We start from the raw sequence: 14,343 nt of genomic DNA, 5'->3' as shown, positions 1-14,343 counted from the left end.
CCGACCTCTGGGTCCTCGCTATCGTCAGGGAGGGATACTCTCTTCAATTCCAGCGGGTCCCTCCAGACCACCCTCCAAGAGAGTATCCTTCCAACTTGACCCAGTCCGCCCTTCTTCTTCAGGAAGCTCAGGCTTTGCTCCGGCTTCGGGCCGTCGAGCCGGTCCCGGCGGACTAACAGAACCAGGGGTTTTACTCCCGGTACTTCCTTGTTCCGAAGAAGACGGGCGACCTGCGACCCATTTTGGACCTCAGGGTCCTCAACAAATTCCTAGTCAAAGAGAGGTTTCGCATGCTGACCCTCGCTTCTCTCTACCCCCTCCTCGAGTAAAACGACTGGTTATGCTCTCTGGATCTCAAGGAGGCCTACACTCACATTCCCATTCATCCGGCCTCTCGCAAATTCCTCAGATTTCGGGTGGGACATCTGCACCTGCAGTATCGAGTGCTTCCATTCAGTCTGTCCTCGTCTCCCAGGGTCTTCACGAAGTGTCTGGTGGTGGTGGCTGCGGCTCTCCGGAACCAGGGTCTTCAGGTATTTCCCTACCTCGACGACTGGCTCATCAAGGCTTCCTCGGCCTCGGTGGTTATCTCGGCGACCTTGTCCACGATTCTGTTCCTGCAGGGTTTGGGATTCGAGATCAACTTTCCCAAGTCTCATCTACAGCCTACACAGTCGCTCCCCTTCATCGGGGAGGTCCTGGATACCATCCGTCTCAGAGCATTCCTTCCTCCTCAGCGCATGGAGGCTCTTCTTCATCTCTGCCAGTCTGTGTCTTCTCGCCAGTCCATCTCGGCGAGACACATGATGGTCCTTCTGGGCCACATGGCCTCTACAGTTCATGTGACGCCGTTTGCCAGACTCCATCTCAGAATCCCGCAGTGGACCCTGGCATCTCAATGGACTCGGGTGTCAGATCCATTGTCTCGACACATCCTCGTCACTCCTGCTCTTCGGCAGTCTCTACTTTGGTGGATGACCTCTTCGAATCTCTCCAGAGGTTTGCTGTTTCACACTCCTCCCCACCAGAAGGTTCTCACGACCGATTCCTCGACCTATGCCTGGGGGGCACATCTGGATGGTCTTCGCACTCAGGGATTCTGGACCAGTGCGGACCGACTCCATCAAATCAATCTTCTGGAGCTCAGAGCCATCTTCAATGCTCTTCAAGCGTTTCAACATCTGCTTCACGACACGGTGGTCCTCATTCGCACAGACAATCAGGTCGCCATGTATTATGTCAACAAGCAGGGGGGCACGGGCTCGGCCTCCCTCTGCCAGGAAGCTCTCAAAGTCTGGGATTGGGCGGTTCGCCACAATGCCTTCCTCAAGGCTGTCTATATTCAGGGGAAGGACAATGTCTTGGCAGACAACTTGAGTCATCTACTCCAGCCTCACAAATGGACTCTCCATTCCAACCCCCTTCATCAGATCTTTGCACAGTGGGGGACGCCTCAGATAGACCTCTTTGCGGCTCCCCACAACTTCAAGCTGCCTCAGTTTTGCTCCAGGATTTACACTCCTCATTGCCTCGAGGCAGATGCCTTCCTGCTGGATTGGGGGAATCGCTTTCTGTATGCGTTTCCTCCATTTCCTCTCGTTCAAAAGACTCTGGTCAAGCTGAAGTCCGACCTTGCCAATATGATTCTGATAGCTCTTCGGTGGCCCAAGCAACCTTGGTTCTCCCTTCTCCTTCAGCTCAGCAGCAGGGAGCTGGTTCTTCTTCCAGTGTTTCCTTCACTGCTTACTCAACATCAAGGATCCCTGCTTCATCCCAACCTGCACTCTCTCCACCTGACAGCTTGGTTCCTCTCAACATAACCCCTCACCAGTTTTCCCAGGTGGTGAGGGATGTCTTGGAGGCTTCCAGGAAGCCTGCTACTCGTCAATGCTACTCCCAAAAATGGACTAGATTTTCTTCATGGTGTATTTCCAACTCTACGGAGCCTCGGCGAGCCTCTCTATCCTCTGTGTTGGACTATCTTCTACACCTGTCTCAGTCTGGTCTCAAGTCAACCTCTATACGAGTCCACCTCAGTGCGATTGCGGCTTTCCATCAGCCTCTAAAGGGGAAACCTCTCTCTGCTCATCCTGTGGTTTCCAGATTTATGAAATGACTTTTTCATGTCAATCCTCCTCTTAAACCGCCTCCAGTGGTTTGGGATCTCAATGTTGTCCTTTCTCGACTTATGAAACCTCCTTTTCAGCCTCTCAGCAAGGCTCCCCTCAAGTTTCTCACTTGGAAAGTGGTTTTCCTAGTGGCCCTCACTTCTGCTCGCAGGGTCATTGAGCTTCAGGCCTTGGTGGCGGACCCGCCTTTCACAGTATTCCATCATGACAAGGTGGTCCTCCGCACTCATCCTAAATTCCTGCCTAAAGTGGTTTCTGAATTTCATCTCAACCAATCCATTGTACTTCCAGTGTTTTTCCCAAAGCCTCATTCTCATCCTGGAGAATCAGCTCTTCACTCTCTGGACTGTAAACGTGCTTTGGCTTTCTACCTGGATCGCACCAAACCACACAGAACTGCTCCTCAACTGTTCGTCTCCTTTGATCCAAGCAAGTTGGGACGCCCTGTCTCGAAGCGCACCATCTCCAACTGGTTGGCGGCTTGTATCTCTTTCTGCTATGCCCAGGCTGGATTATCCCTTCCCTGTAAGGTCACAGCCCATAGGGTCAGAGCGATGGCAGCCTCTGTAGCCTTCCTCCGATCAACACCGATTGAGGAGATTTGTAAGGCTGCCACTTGGTCCTCGGTTCATACATTCACCTCTCATTATTGTCTGGATACTTTCTCCAGAAGGGATGGACAGTTTGGCCAAACAGTGTTACAAAATTTATTCTCCTAAATTGCCAACTCTCCCACCATCCCATTGAGGTTAGCTTGGAGGTCACCCACTAGTGAGAATACCTGCCTGCTTGTCCTGGGATAAAGCAATGTTACTTACCGTAACAGTTGTTATCCAGGGACAGCAGGCAGCTATTCTCACGTCCCACCCACCTCCCCTGGGTTGGCTTCTCTGCTAGCTACCTGAACTGAGGAGACACGCCCGGACCATCGGGCGGGAAGGCACTGGCACATGCGCGGTGCGGGCATCTCGAAACTTCTAAGTTTCTTCAAGCAAGACATGCTTGTGAGACGTCCGTATCGGGGCTCTGTCAGATGACATCACCCACTAGTGAGAATAGCTGCCTGCTGTCCCTGGATAACAACTGTTACGGTAAGTAACATTGCTATCTGGACATTTCCAGAAGAGTTATAGAGTTAAATGGGTTACTTCAGGGGATTGAAGTGCTTCCTGTGGTGTTAGTTTGTTTTGATGGATTTCTTGACTAGCAGGGTTTTTATTTCTTTTCTGAAAGTTTTGTAGTCTGGTGTTACGGTCAGTAGATTGGATAGTTGGCGGTCTAGTTTCACTGTCTGTGTGGCCAGTGGGCCAACATACATTTTTTTGCATTTGATGCCTCTGATTGGGGGGTTCTCCTTTGCCTGGTTGTAGTAGTTCAGATAAGGCGGTGGTTCATATAAGCTAGGCTGTCTCCATTCATGGCTTTAAATAGTAGACAGTAAAATTTGAATAGTATCCTTACTTGTATTGGGAGCCAGTGTGAGTCGAGGTATGCGGCGGTGATATGGTCGTATTTCTTCAGTGAATAAATCAGTCTCAGGGCTGTGTTTTGTATTGTTTGTAGTTGTTTTATCATGACTGCGGGGCAGGGGAGATAGAGGATGTTGCAGTAGTCTAGAAGTCCTAGGACTAGGGATTGGACCTTGAATTGGAATTGTTTTCTGTCGAAGAATTTTCAGATTTGCCTTAAGTTTCACATGACTGAGAATGATTTCTGTATTGTTTTGTTGATTTGTGGTTGCATGGTACAGCCTCTGTCTATCATCACTCCCAGCAGTCTTAGGGTGGGTTGAATGGGGTATGTGATTGAGTTTATTACTAAGTTTGTTAAGGTTGGAGTTTTGTTTTTTTCGAGAAGTAATAATTTTGTTTTGTCTGGGTTCAATTTTAGTTTGTGTTCTTTCATCCATGTAGCCACTGTTCTATGTAGTGTGTTTGTCATGGATGCATATTTAATGTGAAAATCCTGAAAACCTGACATACTCCAGGCATACTTAGGAAACACTACCTTAGTGAAGCCTGATTACCAAGTACATAGATCATGGCCTTTGTTCCTGAGGTTGTCCTTGGGCTAATAGCTCCCAGAGCTCAGATCAAGGTCCTTACATAAGGTGACCATACGTCCCGTTTTGAATGGGACAGTCCCGTTTTCCCCACACACAGCTTCGGGACGCCAAAATGTCCCGTTTTCAGGGACAGCATCCCGAAGCGATCGCTTCCCGTCCCTCCCTTGCCACACCAAAAAAAAAAAAGCCTCCCTCCAGGCCCGATTTAAACTTCCCCCCGGTCCACCGCTGCTGCTCCTCTGCTTACCTCCTTGCCACTACTCGCACCCGGAAGCCTTCTTCCCAACGTCAATTCTGACATCGGAGAGGACGTTCCGGGCCAGCCAATCATTTATTTTTGTCAGCTTTCATCCGGGGAGGGGGGATTGATTATGGGATAGAAGGGAGGAAATGGGGGGAATGGATAGGGGGGATTATATAAAATGGTTTATTATGTAAAATGTTTGAAGGAATGATATAATTTTATATAATATATGGATTAGAATTTTAACATTTGTGAATTATTTATTATTTGTAAAAAATATCTTTCTGTATAATTTACTCTATTCCTTTAATAAAATGTTTGAACATTAAAAAATAAGCAAGTTCACCAACGTAGTCTCCACTGAGGGTGTCCTTCTCCCCCCTCTATCTTCCCCATGTCCTTTCAGCGTCCTTCTCCCCCCTGTCTTCCCCATGTCCTTTCAGCGTCCTTCTCCCCCCGTCTTCCCATGTCCTTTCAGCGTCCTTCTCCACCCCTTTGTCTTCCCCATGTCCTTTCAGGGTCCTTCTTCCCCCCTCTGTCTTCCCCATGTGCTTTCAGCGTCCTTCTCCCCCCCCTCCCATCTTCCCCATGTCCTTTCAGCGTTCTTCTCTACCTCTTTGTCTTCCCCAGTGCTTTCAGCGGCCTTCTCCCCCCTCAGCTTTACCCATTTCCCTTAAGCGTCTTTTCTTCTCCACTCCACCTTTCCTCTCTTTCTCCCTCCCTGCCCCTTACCTTTGTGGCGCTTCCCCACCTGACCGACAACAGAACAGGCCCGGTCGGACAAACCTCCCTGCCCTGTAGCCGCGAATCTAAATTACCTTCTTACAGCAGCTGGAATATTGAAGCTGCTGTAAGAAGGTAATTTAGATTCACGGCTACAGAACAGGGAGGTTTGTCGGCCGGGCCTGTTGTCAGTCAATCGGGGGAAGCGCCACAAAGGTAAAGGAACCTTACCGGTTGTGCACACTCCCCCCCTATGGCTGCACCCGGGGCGGACCGCCCCCCCCCCCCCCCCCTTTGGTACGCGATTGCCTTCTCCCTACCTGTCCTGCCGCACACAGCCGACCGGAAGTCTTCCCGATGTCAGCGCTGACGTCGGAGGAAGGGAGGGCTTTGCTTAAGCCCTCCCTCTGACGTCAGTTCTGACATTGGGAAGACTTCCGTTCGGCTGTGTGCTGCGGCAGGGCAGGTAAGAAGAAGGAGATTAGCCTCGCGGCTCGAGTGCCATCCAACCCCGCAGGAACCCTGCGACCCTAGGGGGCGTCCCCATGGGATCCCCGTGACCCTAGGGGGCATCCTCATGGGATCCCCGTGACCCAAAGGGGGAACCTGCGGGATCCCCGTGGGTCCCGCAGGATTCCCGTCGTCCCCGTTCCCGTGCAGCTCTCTAGTTGTAACACTCAGTTCATCTGAGGACCGTCCAAAAATTGGACGGGGGGGGCAGCACAAGTGGCCTGTATGACTTATTCAAAGTGGTGAGCAAGATGTTGGCTTACTCTATCTCCATGTGCCAGATGTTGTGGATCAGGCAGTGGCCGGTGATTCTCCATTCAAGGTGACCCTCAGTAAACTGCCCTTTAAGGAACAATTATTGTTCGGTAAGGGTTTGGATGATCTAATGACTAGTGTGCAGGACTGCAAACTTCAGTCCTTTTGGACAGCGGGCCTCAGTCTTCTAGGGGATCAGGGTGTTCTAGTTTTCATCCTCCAGGCAATATTGTCAGTTCTCCGGTGGTCCCTCGGGTCAGAGCTATTATCAAAGTACCAAACCATGGTTTTCTGGAGCTAGGTGACTGCAGACTTCAGGAGCCCACTCTACATCCACCCCAAAGAAGCAGTTATGATGCCAGGCCTTTGGCCATTTGCAGATCAAAGGGAGGCTCTCGGCATTCCTGGAGGAATGGGCAGACATCACCACAGATTGCAGAATATTCTGCAAGAAGGGTACAAGCTTGAGTTTTATCAGCCTCTTTCAGTATTTTTTTCTGGACTCTTCAGTGGGGAGACCAGACAAAGTGGCCAAAGTCAGAGCCACTGTCCAGAGATTGCTGGATATAGCGGCCATAGAGCCTGTTCCAGAGTTCAACTCAGGCTCCAGTAGATACTTGAAATACTTCATAGAACATAGAAGATGACGGTAGAAAAGGGCCACAGCCCAACAAATCTGCCCACTCTAATGATCCACCCCCTAATTTCTTCCTTGAAGTGATCCCACATGCTTATCCCATTTTCTCTTAAAATCCAACACATTGCTGGCCTCAATTACCTGCAGTGGAAGACTATTCCAATGATCAATTACCCTTTCGGTGAAGAAATACTTCCTGATGTCACTATGAAATCTCCCACCCCTGAGTTTCAATGGATGTCCTCTTGTCGCCATAGGTCCTTTAAGAAAAAAGATATCCTCTTCTACCTCAATATGGCCCGTGACATATTTGAACGTCTCAATCATATCTCCCCTCTCTCTCTACGTTCCTCAAGTGAGTATAGCTGCAACTTACCCAGCCGTTCCTCATACAGGAGATCCTTGAGTCCTGAGACCATCCTGGTGGCCATTCGCTGAACCGACTCAATTCGCTGCACATCTTTTTGATAATGTGGTCTCCAGAATTGTACACAATATTCTAGATGAGGTCTCACCATGGATCTGTACAACAGCATTATAACTTCGGGCTTTTCCTCATGATAAAGAGAGTCTCTGAAGTTTGGAGACCAATTCTAAATCTCAGAGTGGTCAATGTAACATAGTAACATAGTAGATGACGGCAGATAAAGACCCGAATGGTCCATCCAGTCTGCCCAACCTGATTCAATTTAAATTTTTTTTTTTTTTTCTTCTTAGCTATTTCTGGGCGAGAATCCAAAGCTTTACCCGGTACTGTGCTTGGGTTCCAACTGCCGAAATCTCTGTTAAGACTTACTCCAGCCCATCTACACCCTCCCAGCCATTGAAGCCCTCCCCTGCCCATCCTCCTCCAAACGGCCATGCACAGACACAGACCGTACAAGTCTGCCCAGTAACTGGCCTAGTTCAATCTTTAATATTATTTTCTGATTCTAAATCTTCTGTGTTCATCCCACGCTTCTTTGAACTCAGTCACAGTTTTACTCTCCACCACCTCTCTCGGTAGCGCATTCCAGGCATCCACCACCCTCTCCGTAAAGTAGAATTTCCAAACATTGCCCCTGAATCTACCACCCCTCAACCTCAAATTATGTCCTCTGGTTTTACCATTTTCCTTTCTCTGGAAAAGATTTTGTTCTACGTTAATACCCTTTAAGTATTTGAACGTCTGAATCATATCTCCCCTGTCTCTCCTTTCCTCTAGGGTATACATATTCAGGGCTTCCAGTCTCTCCTCATACGTCTTCTGGCGCAAGCCTCCTATCATTTTCGTCGCCCTCCTCTGGACCGTCTCAAGTCTTCTCACGTCTTTCGCCAGATACGGTCTCCAAAACTGAACACAATACTCCAAGTGGGGCCTCACCAATGACCTGTACAGGGGCATCAACACCTTCTTCCTTCTACTGACTACGCCTCTCTTTATACAGCCCAGAATCCTTCTGGCAGCAGCCACTGCCTTGTCACACTGTTTTTTCGCCTTTAGATCTTCGGACACTATCACTCCAAGGTCTCTCTCCCCGTCCGTGTATATAAGCTTCTCTCCTCCCAGCATATACGGTTCCTTCCTATTATTAATCCCCAAATGCATTACTCTGCATTTCTTTGCATTGAATTTTAGTTGCCAGGCATTAGACCATTCCTCTAACTTTTGCAGATCCTTTTTCATATTTTCCACTCCCTCTTCGGTGTCTACTCTGTTACAAATCTTGGTATCATCTGCAAAAAGGCACACTTTTCCTTCTAACCCTTCAGCAATGTCACTTACATACATATTGAACAGGATTGGCCCCAGCACCGAACCCTGAGGGACTCCACTAGTCACCTTTCCTTCCTTCGAGCGACTTCCATTAACCACCACCCTCTGGCGTCTGTCCGACAGCCAGTTTCTGACCCACTTTGGGTCCTAACTTCAGCCCTTCAAGTTTGTTCAACAGCCTCCTATGAGGAACTGTATCAAAGGCTTTGCTGAAATCCAAGTAAATTACATCTAGCAAATGTCCTCGATCCAGCTCTCTGGTCACCCAATCAAAAAATTCAATCAGGTTCGTTTGGCACGATTTACCTTTTGTAAAGCCATGTTGCCTCGGATCCTGTAACCCATTAGATTCAAGGAAATACACTATCCTTTCTTTCAGCAACACTTCCATTATTTTTCCAACAACTGAAGTGAGGCTCACCGGCCTGTAGTTTCCTGCTTCATCCCTGTGACCACTTTTATGAATAGGGACCACATCCGCTCTCCTCCAATCCCCAGGAATCACTCCCGTCTCCAGAGATTTGTTGAACAAGTGTTTAATAGGACTCGCCAGAACCTCTCTGAGTTCCATTAGTATCCTGGGATGGATCCCGTCTGGTCCCATCGCTTTGTTCACCTTCAGTTTTTCAAGTTGCTCATAAACACCCTCCTCCGTGAACGGCGCAGAATCTACTCCATTTTCTCGTGTAACTTGGCCGGCAATCTCGGTCCTTCTCCAGGATTTTCTTCTGTGAACACAGAACAGAAGTATTTGTTTAGCACATTTGCTTTCTCCTCATCACTCTCCACATATTTGTTCCCAGCATCTTTTAGCCTAGCAATTCCATTTTTTATCTTCCTCCTTTCACTAATATATCTGAAAAAATTTTTATCTCCCTTTTTTACATTTTTAGCCATTTGTTCTTCCGCCTGTGCCTTCGCCAAACGTATTTCTCTCTTGGCTTCTTTCAGTTTCATCCTGTAGTCCTTTCTGCTCTCCTCTTCTTGGTTTTTTTTATATTTCATGAACGCCAACTCTTTCGCCTTTATTTTCTCAGCCACTAGGTTGGAGAACCATATCGGCTTCCTTTTTCTCTTGTTTTTATTGATTTTCTTCACATAAAGGTCCGTAGCCATTTTTATCGCTCCTTTCAGCTTAGACCACTGTCTTTCCACTTCTCTTATGTCCTCCCATCCTAACAGCTCTTTCTTCAGGTACTTTCCCATTGCATTAAAGTCCGTACGTTTGAAATCTAGGACTTTAAGTATCGTGCGGCCGCTCTCCACTTTAGCCGTTATATCAAACCAAACCGTTTGATGATCGCTACTACCCAGGTGAGCACCCACTCGAACATTAGAGACACTCTCTCTATTTGTGAGGACCAGATCCAATATCGCTTTTTCCCTTGTGGGTTCCGTCACCATTTGTCTGAGCAGAGCCTCTTGAAAGGCATCCACAATCTCCCTACTTCTTTCCGATTCCGCAGATGGAACATTCCAGTCCGCATCCGGCAGGTTGAAATCTCCCAACAGCAGAACCTCCTCTTTCCTTCCAAACTTTTGGATATCCACAATCAGATCCTTATCAATTTGCTGCGATTGAGTCGGAGGTCTGTAGACTACACCCACGTAGATAGAAGTTCCATCTTCTCTTTTCAGAGCAATCCATATCGCTTCTTCCTCTCCCCAGGTCCCTTGCATTTCGGTCGCTTGGATATTGATCTTTACATAGAGCGCTACTCCTCCACCTTTTTGACCATCTCTGTCCTTCCTAAAAAGATTATATCCCGGTATGTTTGCATCCCATCCATGTGATTCACTGAACCATGTCTCTGTGATAGCAACAATATCTAGATCTGCCTCTAATATCAGGGCTTGCAGATCATGAACTTTGTTGCTTAGACTGCGAGCATTTGTGGTCATCGCTTTCCAGCTATTTTTCAGCGATAATGTCCTTTTTCGTATGGATTTTTGTGTCGTTTCACTTTCCGTTGCAATACTAAGAAATGAGTTGCTGATATTGCTTATGTTGTAGCCTTTACTACTATCACATCTTTTCTTTTGCCGGGTGTGGTCTCTATAATTGTCCTTCGTACATACACCACCCCCACCTTCTAGTTTAAATACCTAGAAAAATATTGTCTAAATTTCTCTGCAAGGTTTCTTTTTCCTGCTGTAGTAATATGTAGCCCATCAGTGCAATATAGCTTCTTGTCCTTCCATGTATTTCCCCATCCTCCTATGTACCTGAAGCCTTCTTGATGACACCAGGCTCTGAGCCATCTATTAAAGTCCTCTGTGTTTTTCATTCTTTGCTCTCCTTTTCCATATGCAGGCAGTATTTCAGAAAAAGCTAAAGTCTTTACAAAAGGTTTCACGCCCTCACCAAGCTCCCGAAAAGCTTTCTGTGCTGCAAGTGTGGAGTTGTTGGCCAGGTCATTTGTTCCCAGATGGATAACAACATCAGTGTTAAAATCCTCAAGATGCCTTGATTCAGTCTGGTAACAATGCGGTCGGTGATAACCAAAGGGCAGACCATCTTCAAAAGCTACCATTTCCAGATGGATCCACTTGAATGTTTCATCTGCCTATATTGGAGCCAGACAGTAGCCTCATTTTTCAGTAAAGGCTCACTCCACATGAGGTGTTGCTTCCTTGTGGGCAGAATCTTTGGCAGTTTCCCCAAAAGAAATTTGTAGAGCTGCCACTTGGTCCTCCTTGCATACCTTTATGACGTTTTACAGGATAGATATGACAGCCAAGCAGGATTTTGCCTTTGGATCTTCAGTTATAGCAGCAGGCTCATCAGTCCCACCCTGAATTTGAGGGACTGCTCTGTTATGTCCCACTTGTCCAGGAACAGAGTGGGATTGTACAAGAAGGAAAGATTAGGTTCTTACCTTTGCTAATTGTCTTTCTTGTAAATTCACACTCTATTCCTGGATCCTGTCCTGCGAGTTGCTGATTCGCTGATTGCCTGCCTCAATAAGTACCAGTCAGTTGGACTTCTGATTCTTTGACCAGCCTCTGCCACTTTATCCTAGGGATCTTTTACTATTTTGCCCCATACTTAGTGCAGGCTGTATCTCCTTGTTCCAATTTTATGGTTTATAATGTTTACAAAACCTGTTTGATTGTTCATGATTGTTATGCAGTTTTATGTTAAACTAAACTAAATCTTAAGCTTATATACCGCATCTTCTCTATAAATATACAGTGGGAGTTGGTGGTAGGGGGGAAGCAGAAATTTACATTTTTGAAAATAGCCAAGTTTTCAGGAATAGTTGCACAGCTGGACAGGGAAATTATTCCAAAGCTCTGTAGTTTTGAAGTGAAAAGATTTTCCTAGTTTTCCAATGTAGGTAACACCGTTTAGTGAGGGGAAAGATAATTTGAGTTTTTGGATAGATCTGGTGATGTCAGGTCTCGCAACATTCCAAGGTAGAGGAATTAAAGGGGGAAGAATGCCATGCAGGGTCTTGAAAGTTAGGCAGGCACATTTAAAGTAGACCCTGGAAATTACTGGGAGCCAGTGGAGTTGTAGCAAGAGTGGTGAAACATGGTCAAATTTGCTCTTTGCAAAGATCAGCCTAGGTGCATTATTCTAGATGTTATGAGCAGATTAAACTTGTTTATTGGGAAGTATTGCTGTACCTCTCCTTTTCTTATGTCCTATGACTATCTGCTTTTGTACCAACTGGAAGTCAGAGGGCAGTCCTGAGGTAAGAGGGGTGGATCAAAAATATGTAAATGAAGCTTCCTATAAGAGATCTCGGGAGATGGGATTGACTACCCACTTGTCCAGGATTAGAGTGTGGTGTTAATTGGAGCAGATTGGCACTAATTTATAGTTACACACACAACTGTAACTACAAAGGAGGCATGCCCATAGGCGGGTCAGAGGCGTGTCTTGCAGTTGCATGCACAGCTGCCAACTTTAAGTGCCAGCATTCACACTAGGTTTTGCCATGGTGTAAGTGCTTGTGTGTAAATTAGGCACACACATGCCAATTTAGGTCCTAATCTATAATGGCACTTTTGCATGCCATTGCCATTACAGATTTGGTGCTTATCATTCATGTTTCTGGCTCATAGGTTTTGGTGCCCTCTGTAGAATATACCCCTAAATGCATAGCTGTTTCATTCTGTTTTCAGTATTTATATCTTGCTTGTATCAGCAAGGAGTCTAAGCGGGTTACAATAAAAAAAAATTGAATATGCAAAGTCAAAACATAATATCATAGCTACTTTTTGTGGACTTTGCACTAATTTTCAGAGTAAGGCTGAGCACATTTTTCATTTGCCTAAGACAAAAGTGCCTGCATATATTTGCATCTTCTTTTTTGGCTGAAAAAATGCATGCTTTTAAACATATGACAGAATGTGATTGTTTCAGTCCCTACAACAATTCATCCCCAGGAATGCTTCCTCCAAATGTACCTAAAACCTCACTTATTGTTGCAGTCTGCAAATACTGTTACCCACATAGAGTGTCCACAATATAAACGACTGGGGAGATATAAGAAGGAAGTTCCTAAAGGTCAATGATATCCTGACACTGGTAAAGGAACCAATTAAGCTACTTTAAATGCTTTTAACCTAGAGTAGTGCTCAGACTCCAAAGATGGATTGTAAGAACTCAATATGGGGACAAACCCCTGTAGAGATTCTTATGGTATCTATCATTGCACCATTTTGTGGTTAAAGGTAGTTTAAAGTACTGTTAAAGCCATGTTCATGATTGAATTAGTCCATAAAGAAGCGTAATGTCCAATTGTAAATAAACTTCAAATTGATAATCTCAAAAATAGACTTAGCTTGAAAAATATCAACAGCAAGTGTTCAGCTGGGTCCTGACGCGTTTCGCCGCTATGGCTTCCTCAGAGAACCCGCTAAATAGCTGGAAATGTTCAATGCTGTGAATATCCTGATTCAAAAAATAATTTTTCTGTTTCCTGTTACCCTTAAATGTTCCAACGCTGCTCTGATTCTATGAGGAATTCTATGAGTGTCGGAGGGGCATTTCCGGGCCGCGGTAGAAACCTCTACTGCAGCTTAGTAAAAGGGGGACGGGGGATGCATTATATATCAGCCTTCACATAAATTTGAAACAAACATGATTTTGGTTAAATAGATTCTTTTAAAGACTCGCAAACAGTAGATAAATCTTCTGGAATGAGCAACTGAAGAAAAGCTGTAGTTGAATAGGAAAGATTGATTAGAATATTGTTTAACTGGACCTATTTTCTGCCTAGGATGGCATTTTGCGCTGCTTTCACATCAAAGCTTATGAAGTCAGTATGGAGGAATGTTGGAATGCTACAGAGCCTATAGAAAGCATTGCTTTTTCCATTGACTACAGACTGTTGTTAGTTGCAACAAGTAAGGTATGAGCTTCTTCTGATTAAATACTTGTATATGTCTAAGATGCTTTTCTTCTACATATAATACACCAAATTCCATTATAAACATCATAAAACATAACTCTACTAGTTCTTTCCACCAAATTTGGAGCCCCGTCCAAACTGTTTTAAGTTTTTTATTGATTTTTACATATAACAACAAGTGTCATAAATTGTTATACAATTATTTTAACAATACTCTTGATATATCTATAATGTATTTTATATAAAACATATCTTATATTATCTTTATTACAATTATATATATCAATAAATTATAATGATTTTATCAATTATTATTTAATTATTAATCCTTTTCCCTCCCTTCATTTTGTTATTGTCACATAAGAATAATATTTATTATGTTAGATCATTTATAATTTACGACAAAGAGAATAAAAACCTTACCCCCTCCCACCCTCTCTCCTTTAACCATTATCTTAATATGGGAAAAATGAAAATTAGTTGTTACAATATTCTGTTAATGGTCCCCAAATCCTTTTGAACTTATCTATATATCCTTTTTGTGTTGCAAATGTACGCTCCATCTTATATATATGGCAAACTGAGTTCCACCAAAAATTATAGTTTAATCTGTCACAATTTTTCCAGTTATGTGTAATTTGTTGAACTGCTACTCCAG

At 45.2% G+C, this 14,343-nt stretch overlaps 1 protein-coding gene across 3 annotated transcripts in view; it reads left to right on the top strand.

Annotated features, from left to right (window-relative positions):
• CFAP43 (cilia and flagella associated protein 43) overlaps positions 1 to 14,343 on the top strand; it is a 387,888-nt gene that overhangs the window by 64,429 nt on the left and 309,116 nt on the right. For all 3 annotated transcript variants that reach the window (XM_033942773.1, XM_033942772.1, XM_033942771.1), the window contains exon 8: positions 13,554 to 13,685. In XM_033942773.1, coding sequence (XP_033798664.1) covers positions 13,554 to 13,685 — 132 coding nt within the window. The remainder of the gene's footprint in view (positions 1 to 13,553; positions 13,686 to 14,343) is intronic.

Source organism: Geotrypetes seraphini, chromosome 4 (genome assembly GCF_902459505.1).
Source record: "Geotrypetes seraphini chromosome 4, aGeoSer1.1, whole genome shotgun sequence".
NCBI classification, from domain to species: domain Eukaryota; kingdom Metazoa; phylum Chordata; class Amphibia; order Gymnophiona; family Dermophiidae; genus Geotrypetes; species Geotrypetes seraphini.
Note: the sequence above shows the minus strand (reverse complement) of the source record. Positions and strands in the feature narration are given on the sequence as shown.